The sequence below is a fragment of the Nestor notabilis genome, unplaced genomic scaffold (genome assembly GCF_000696875.1).
Source record: "Nestor notabilis isolate BGI_N333 unplaced genomic scaffold, ASM69687v1 scaffold4981, whole genome shotgun sequence".
Taxonomy (NCBI): domain Eukaryota; kingdom Metazoa; phylum Chordata; class Aves; order Psittaciformes; family Psittacidae; genus Nestor; species Nestor notabilis.
In genome coordinates, this window is record NW_009915003.1 from 50,730 (window position 1) to 59,783 (window position 9,054).

The 9,054-nt window shown below is 38.9% G+C and overlaps 1 protein-coding gene across 1 annotated transcript in view; it reads right to left on the minus strand.

Moving 5' to 3' along the window:
- The window catches only part of B3GALTL (beta 1,3-galactosyltransferase-like), a gene marked incomplete at its 5' end in the record, with an annotated part of 17,363 nt that extends 8,477 nt beyond the window's left edge, over positions 1–8,886 (minus strand). The window contains 3 exons of the mRNA XM_010023911.1: positions 4,330–4,399; positions 5,343–5,474; positions 8,823–8,886. Coding sequence (XP_010022213.1) covers positions 4,330–4,399; positions 5,343–5,474; positions 8,823–8,886 — 266 coding nt within the window. The remainder of the gene's footprint in view (positions 1–4,329; positions 4,400–5,342; positions 5,475–8,822) is intronic.
- Positions 8,887–9,054: the final 168 nt, after the last annotated feature.

Consider the following 9,054-nt stretch of genomic DNA (forward strand, 5'->3'; position numbering starts at 1 on the left):
GGAGGATCCCACTCCTGATCAGGGGAATGCTGGAAGTAGGCTGTGACCCCATGGGAAGCCTGCAATGGAGCAGTCTCCTGGCAGGATCTGCGGCCCCATGGAGAGCGGAGCCCCCATTGGAGCAGGTTTGCTGCAGGACTGGTGACCCCACGGGGGACCCACACTGGAGCAGCCTGTTCCTGAAGGGCTGCACCCATGGAAGGGACCCACACTGGAGCAGTTCCCAAAGAACTGCACACCATCTTCCCCTATATCCAACAGAGCCAATGCCAGCCAGCTCCAAAGACAGACCTGCTGCTGGCCAAGGCTGAGTCCATCAGTGATTGTGGCAATGCCTCTGAGACAACATATTTAAGAAGGGGGAAAAAAAAACCCTGCACAATTGCAGCTGGAGAGAGGAGTGAGAATATGTGAGAGCAGCAGCTCTGCAGGCACCCAGGTCAGTGAAGGAGAGGAGGAGGTGCTCCAGGCACTGGAGCAGAGAATCATTCCCCTGCAGCCCGTGGTGCAGACCATGGTGAGGGAGCTGTGCCCTGCAGCACATGGAGGTCATGATGGAGCCGATATCCATCCATGGAGGATCCCACTCTGGAGCAGGGGAATGCTTGAAGGAGGCTGTGACCCCATGGGAAGCCTGTAATGGAGCAGTCTCCTGGCAGGATCTGCGGCCCCATGGAGAGCGGAGCCCCCATTGGAGCAGGTTTGCTGCAGGACTGGTGACCCCACGGGGGACCCACACTGGAGCAGCCTGTTCCTGAAGGGCTGCACCCATGGAAGGGACCCACACTGGAGCAGTTCCCAAAGAACTGCACCCCATGGGAAGGACACACATTGGAGAATTTCACTGCAGGACTGGAGGGACCCCACTCTGGAGCAGGGGGAGAGTGTGAGGAGGCCTCCCCTGAGGAGGAAGGAGCGGGAGAGACGTGGGATGAGAATTTCACTGCAGGACTGGAGGGACCCCACTCTGGAGCAGGGGGAGAGTGTGAGGAGCCCTCCCCTGAGGAGGAAGGAGTGGCAGAGACGTGTGATGAACTGTCCACAACCACCATTCCCTGTCAACTGCACCACTTGGGTTGAGGAGGTAGAGAAACTGGGAATAAAGTTAAGTCTGGGAAGAAGGGAAGGGTGGGGGGAAAGTGTTTTTAAGATCTGTTTATTTTCTCATTTTCCTACTCTGATTTGATTTGCAATAATTTCCCCAAGTCATGTCTGTTTTGCCCATGACAGCAATTGGTGAATGATCTCTCCCTGTCCTTATCTTGACCCATAAACCTTTCCTTGTATTTCCTCTCCCCTGTCCAGCTGAGGCGGGCACCTGGGGTCCAGCCAGGGGCAACCCACTAGTTCTTGAAATGGAGGAAATATTTGTATAACTCTATGCAAATGCTATGTAACTTTGCTGCTTACAACTCATTTTAGCCCCTTGCTGGAATCATCCATCACCTAACTTGATGTTTGCTGCCTGCCTTTTTGCTGACTTTCCTCTACTCTGATCTCACAGGGGCTCAAAGGATTTATAATTCTTTACTGACCAACAGTCAGTGTGGTAACACTACAGTGAATTGAAAGGTAGCTGTTAAGACAGAGTGATCAGAACTCAGTGCACTAATGGAAAGGCTTTAATATTTGGAAGAACATAATTTCACTCCTGTAGCATTGTCCAGTGGCCAAAATTGGTCTTAAAGATGTTAAAGAAATGCAAAACTGCTCTTAATTTTTGCATAAAAAAAATTCAAAGGTAATTGTGTACAAAATACGTGTGCATACAACGTTATGGTGGAGTTCTGAAATGAAAACCCAGGAATTTTACAATGCTTTAACTCTACATCCTACGTAATAAAAAGTCATATTACATCATGTAAGATTGCATTATCAGGCATTAGTTGGCAGCAAATGCCATGTAAACTTCCCTCCTCTCTCCTCCCCCAGCTAGAATAAGAAAACAAGTAGGCAGGAAATTGTTTTCTTATTTTGTGCAAACGTTCTAGTTAAAAAATGTTTCTCAGAAGAACAAAACCAGAAAGCTTTCAGAAAACAAGGCCCCAGCACAGAACTTCCAACCTTCACCTGCCAGAAGAGACTTGCCATGTAAAGGCTGTTTCACCTTTCTGCAGCCAAGGACCTCAGCCTCAGTAGCGTGCTTTAACATACAGAACTATTTGCTATTATGGGCTAAGCCTCTCAATTTCTTCAGTGGAGACCCCCTTCTTTGTATAAATGAAAAAGTTCACTGAAACAAGGACCCGAATCTCACGTATGTTAAATGCTCTAACAAGGGGCTACTAGCTAAGTATCTTTCTCTTTTCCTTGCTTATTTTGACAGAAGTGTCACCATCCAGACTGTCAACTGAATCCCACAATAATTCATAATTTCTAACAACTTGTATGTTCCAAAGAAAGAACAACTATATGAAATTTCAGACTAGCTGTTGATGCAAATATTTATCTATATGTATTAATACCTGTGATTAGATGGAAGTTTTAGTATCACACTCCAGAGATGTCTATAGAAGGTCAGCTCTGAGTTCTTAATTATATTTTATTTGTGCTACCTCTAGAACCTTTGCAGTCTTGAAATTTTCTTATACAACCATATATGCTGTCAGGCGAGTTCTATGTGAAATAAATTCTGAAGTAAAATTTAGCTGCTTTTGCACATGGAATTCCAAGCCTTAATGTTGCACTAATGTAGGTTTTGGCATACAATAAAAGATGACTTACCAGGTAAAAAGAGCTCTCTGAAGCTGGCATCCATTAATCTGTCAAAATCTTGAGTAAGATTATCCTCTATTTCATAACACTGGAAGCTGTGAGGAAAGTTCAAGAATTTTCCTCAGTCTTCAACAGGTGTTTCTCGAAGGATGTTTATGCTATCATTTTGAAGCCTTATGTTCTTTTCTGACTTTCTAGGTTTGGCGGTTTTTGGTTTTAATTTTGATGCAAGAAAATAAACATGGATCCAGAAAGGAGAACTCTTCAGTGAACTCAAATTACACGACAGTCAATTTTGTTTTGTCGAAAGCTACTTTAAAGATAGCCTAATGATTACGTGATTAAACTATTAGAAATGTGCCTTCATCAAGTGCAGTAACATTAAGAAAAAAATTCCATAAATCTCACTTTGAACATAAACCCCAGGAAAAAAAAAAAAACCAAACCACAAAACAAACCCTAAGCCTAATGGTGACAATATTACGTATCTGGAGTATTCAAGGTCAAATGAAACTCACGTAAATTCCTGGAAATAAATCCATTCCTGAATTTCCTTATTATCAAAATGTCTAGAAGTAAACTAGTATGTATTGGTAGGTGGCATCAAGTAGGTAGAGTGTCTTCTGTTAAATCAGTGGATTTGGAATTTTTCCTTCCAAGTTTTATAGATACTGAATCTACCTCAATTTAGCTGAGCCTTACTGTGTATTACCTGAAGGTATCAATCTGTGTCTTTATCTTCTGTGCCTCTGAGAAGGAACTTAATACTTACTGGATGTATCTTGTTGGGCTGTGCTAGCCTTTTCTGGTTTGTTGTTTTTACCATGGATATCACAGTCATATTTTCACGGTGACTACTATTACTTGTATAACACTACAATTGCTGTGTGAAACACACTAGTGTTGCACACTTGAGAGATTTCTGATCTGGGCCATGGCTTGGACAAAGTACTACAGATCATCAGATTTCTACATGAGACAAAATTTCCCGTTCCAAGCACTATAAAACACATGTGCACATCCAATTACATAGGCTGCCAACAGATAGAAGCAATACGACAGTATAAGCTGTTCCATCTTCTGCTGAAGAGGAGGGCAGGAGAAAAGGAAAGAGGACAGGAGAGACCTTTCAGCTTCTTCAAATTTCTAAATCAGCCACCACAGAGCTGCACAATTGTCACTGCTAGTACAAGGAACCGAAGAGAACCAATTAACTGGGGGAAACACACTGAAGGATATTAATAGTTGCTATATTAATTACTATTGCAACAGCTCTGATTTACAACAACATAAGCCAAGTTTATGCATATTTTTAATTTAGATATTCATGAATTTTGCCACTAGTCACACATCACTGATGATGAAACATCAAACGACCACAACTTTTCATTTTAAATGTTTCACAGCAACCTTGAAGAACTCTGAACAGCAAAAAAACCCAAAAAAACCTACCTAAAGGATAACCTGTTTACAATTCTGAAACTTTCATGTTTCCCACTGGATTTTGTGAACGTTTAGTCCCAAGAGCTACAGAGACAGCATATACCAGCTTGGTTTTTAAACATTGATTTCAGAAATTAAGTTGCATAATAATACTTTGACCAATCAACTTACTTCTGTCACCATGAAATTTCTGACATGTTTTTACAGCAACAAAAACATCTTCTTTTTTCACTGGCTCTCCCTATATGAATGAACAAAAATTAATATTTTAACTGCAGGTTCTACCTGTAACATTTTATAGGGTATGTTTGTCCGTACATATAACAAAACAGAAAACACCTTTTAGTAGTACAGCATGACAAGTAAAATATAGACTTGAACGTACATTTTTGTTTCTCAAATAAACGTCACTAGTTGTTTAAAATGCCTGAAATAACATAACTGAAATACTTTTTCCATTGATGTAGTATTCTAATGTGAACTCATTGGGAAAAGAGAATGAGTAGTAGAGTTTGTTGAACTAAGAAAGATTAATCTGAAAAAGAATGCTTTCTTAATTTCTTTGAAATGAATCAATGGAGAATATGCTGAACTGTATCATACTTGGAAAAAGAAGCTTAAATGCTACACACTAAAAATCTTTGAATTTCCTCCAGTGTAATAAAATATTTTAACCACTTTTATTTGTTTTCCTTTTGGCATCTAGAATTTTCCTCACCTGGAAGCATGGAACACTTTTTGGCCTCTAACAACACTTCACCCATAATATCATAACTGTATTCTCCTAGATGTGGAAGAGATGGGGTGTACTTTAGTGCACTTAATACTGTATTACATTTTATCTTTAGTCTCAAGAAGTTTTAGATTCCCATCAGTGAAAAAAAGATTATCTATACTTCAGTCTCTCACAGAAATGTAAAGAGAAATGCTTTACAAATCATGCACGGATCAAACATTGTGGTAGAAAGACCCATTAAAGCATATGTAGTATTTGTTTGCCATGAAATATCCTGTGCCACGGAAGGCTGAAATCATAGCCAGAAATAGATAAATGCCAGAACAAACTTTTTTTTTAACTTATTGAAAAATATTTTCTTAAGGTTTGAGATTATTAAAGTCAAGTTTTATGCATTTTAGTAAGAGCTTTACTTTAACTAAGCAAGTATTTAAAATATGGTACTTACACAAAGTGGCAGAAAATTACTGAATGTTGTTGCACAATGATCAGCCTTATATGAGTTCACATCATCTGTGCAGAACTCAGGCACTGGAGTAAGATGTGGTCCTTCCCCTTTCTGCCAAATATACAAGGCAATCTATCAAAATAGAGAACAGATATATCAGTAATGAAACTGGATAAAAATTCTCAGGGTATACAAAGAAAGCATATTAGAGAGTAAACTTAACAGGAAAACTGAAAAACACAGGATGCTGTAGAAGATTTGTGCCTTAGTTGATTATCTAGCTGCATATCTTACATCGTGCTCCCATTTCTACAGCCAACATGAGATTTTTCTTGCTATAAAAGAAATTCAATAGACAGGCAAGTTTTAAAATTTCTTTCACACTATATTGCACAGTAACTCACAAAACTGAGTTACTGTGCAAAAAGTAAGATTCATGGAACCAACAAGATAGTGTGCTGAAGGGGAGCCTGACTACTGAACAGGGGGAATGGTACAGGGGGAGAGGAAGGAAAATCAGTTTTGGGTTCTAGTTCCTGTTTCCCATGTTATTTACACATATTCCCAATGACTCTTGCATGGAAAAAAAAGTTAAGTGCTTCACTGGAATATGGGATGAGACTCAGTGCACACTAAAGGCAATGAAAACTAGTGTCCTTTCCACTGCTTTATACCTGCTTAGGAACAGTTAGCTTTACACCACTGAGCTTTCCATCCCCTGAGGGCCAGAATTCAGCTCCTCTTTTAGTAAATAATGTGATCATTAAGCTAGTATTAAGAGGGCATAATATTTCCTTCTCCCCAGTGTTCAGGAACAACTCAGTGCAAACCAACAGCTGTATTACCGTCTGAACAAGCCCAACTCACCAAACCAGTTACAGACTTCTTAGAGATGATTATTTTCCTGCCCATCTCATTTAGGTCTCAACATCCTCAGAAAATCCCAACTGTGCAAAGATCCTCTCCCTCTTTGAGAGAGGTGTACCCCATCTGTCACCAGCAGGTCTGGTGTCATGTAAACTGACCCATGATCAAAACCACCAAAATTCTGCTGGCGACACCAGGCTTGAAGCCACGTATTGACCTGCTGGCTCTTCCCATTTCCTCCCTCATCATTCCCTGCAACTGGAAGGATAAAGGAGAACACTACTTGTTATTGCTGATCCCTTACTCAGTTGTCCCTGTATCACTTCAGAATTCAGCTATTCAGAATTAATGTCTATCACATGAACCACCAAAGCAGCAATGCTCCTTCAGCACAAAGTGTATTTAACAATTGTAACTTAACATAAATTATTTATGAAAGTCCATAATGGGCTATGATTTCCCACTGAATAATGAAATCTTCAATAGAGAGCCTTAGAATGGAGTGAAGCTATCATATTTCGAAAGAGAGGTGAGAGTGCCATTTTGGGTTACAGGACAGGATGACAGACTATTCCTGAAACAATGGAAATGTATTTCCAATTAAAAAAAAACAACCCAGAAACAAACCAAACCAAAAAAAAAACCCTGAAAAACCCACCACACAAAAATACCTAAACAAGAAAACCACCAAAAAACCCCACAACCCCCCCCGAAAATAGTCCTAGTTCAAATCTAACATTAGATACACAAAAAATCCATTATTCACTTCCAGTTTTGAATAAGCCTCAGTGAATTTCCTATATGTTGTGCAATTACAGAAAGTCTAAAAAATAATCTATGAATAAGCAGCAGCATGACAAAAAACCTTTACCATATTTGCAAGATAGGCCTTCCAGCTCTAAAGTGAGGTAAAAGTTATGGATATAAGAAATAGGGATTTGGAAAGAAGTAGGGTGAAAAATCCCCAATACAGAGCAGAATAAAATACCAAAGGCTAGAAGCACATGTTATCAGGACTCTGTCAAGCGAAAACATTTCCTAAAGCCTTTATCATCCTTTGTAAATTTAAAAGCTACACACAATCATTAAAGATCACAGATTATATCATTTGATTTGTTGTCAATCTTGACTCACACAAGAAGGACGTAGAGATAAAGATGATTTAAGCAGCAGCCGGTGATTTATAAAATAAATGAGCAGAACACACAAGACTGTTCAGAAGGAGTAACTACAGAGCTGAAGTAGGTCATCAATAGCAATAAATTTGAAATGAAACATACGCAAAGAACTGCCAGCAGAATAAGAAATGGATGGAAGTCATTTTGCTAGTCAAATGATCAATTGTTCTTCATTAAGCAATCTGTGGCACATAAAAGGAATGTCTGCCAATGATTTTCCTTTTTTTATATGACACTATATTTAGAGGCTTTGTCAGTGCTGAGGTAGACTGGAATATTGGGAATACACAAGTGACTTTGAGGTAACTTACAGTAAGAAGATTAACAGTGTGAAGCGCAAGGTTTTGCATTTAGACAAATTAACAAGAGGAAAGAAACAGCTTGTTGGCTTGTTTCATGTAGCAAAATGAAAGCTGAGTGCTGTCCAATTGCTTTTGAGAAATACATCACTCAAGGAGGGGAAACAATGTGAAAGAATAGTGTTGGCACCAAATCAAATTCATTTAAATATGCTACCAATTTATACTCTATAAAGACACCGCAGATTTATGTTGGAAATTAGGAGGTTTCTAACCATTACAAAATAAAGAGCTGGAACAGCAGCGGTAGTTTTAAGTAAGGTGTTATTTTTATTTTTTTTCCTTGGGCTGGAATCACAATTTATAGATGACTTTCAGGAGCTTTAAAAAATTGAAACAAATTTAATATTACTCATAATTTCAGGCCAAAATCAGCATGTAGATTGGCAGAGTCATTCTCCCCTTCCACTGTGGCTCAGTAGTTATTTCACTTTGGTGACAGCACAAAATCCTGCACTGCAGAAACATTTCGAAGCCAGAAAATACAAAGAAGCTTCAGAAAATGTAGCACTGATATTCTTGCAGATTCCCTCCCCTCTTCTCATATTCCTTTCAGTAAACTCATCCTCTGAAAGACCTAGTGGCTACCTATTAAAGCTGTTGCAACCCAAAGGCAAAAACCAAAAAAATGTATCAGACTTCTTTCAGTTGCAGATTTGATTGTTCATACAACAGTTCAGTTCTTCAGATTACTGAATCCAAACTCCATCATTGTTAGCTCTTAAGAGTCTGATTTAGAAAATGAGTGAGGCTGTCTAATATCTGAGGAATTCATGACAGCTTAAACCGCATGCATTGGAAGCCTCTCTCCTTTATAGTGCAAGCCTTAGAAGATACCTTACTGTATCAACCATGTATGTATTCATATATGAATGCATTTTTATTCATGAACTCTTATACGCTTGAAATGTAATTTTAAAGTATTACAATGTTCTAAAGGAAGAGAAAGAAATTAAACATGCCATTGCAGTCAAACATTTTAGCAATGTCTAAGAAAAAATTATTTCCATTATCATTTATGATCATTCAAATATACAGATTTGAGACATTTTCAACTTCATCACACCACTACTTACCTCATGCTTTAAATCTATTGTAAAGTCTGACTTGAGTGGTTCACTTTTCAACTTCTTTGCAAGCCTATACAATTAAAGATGAAGAAATCTATTAAAACCCCCCATATTTAAAAAAAAATAAATCAATCACTAGTGTATGCAGCAAAGTGTGGCTGGTATTACTGACCATCTAAGAAGGGGAGAAAAATAAATCACACTTTTGTATTTATGCCCCAAGAAGCAACTTATATTT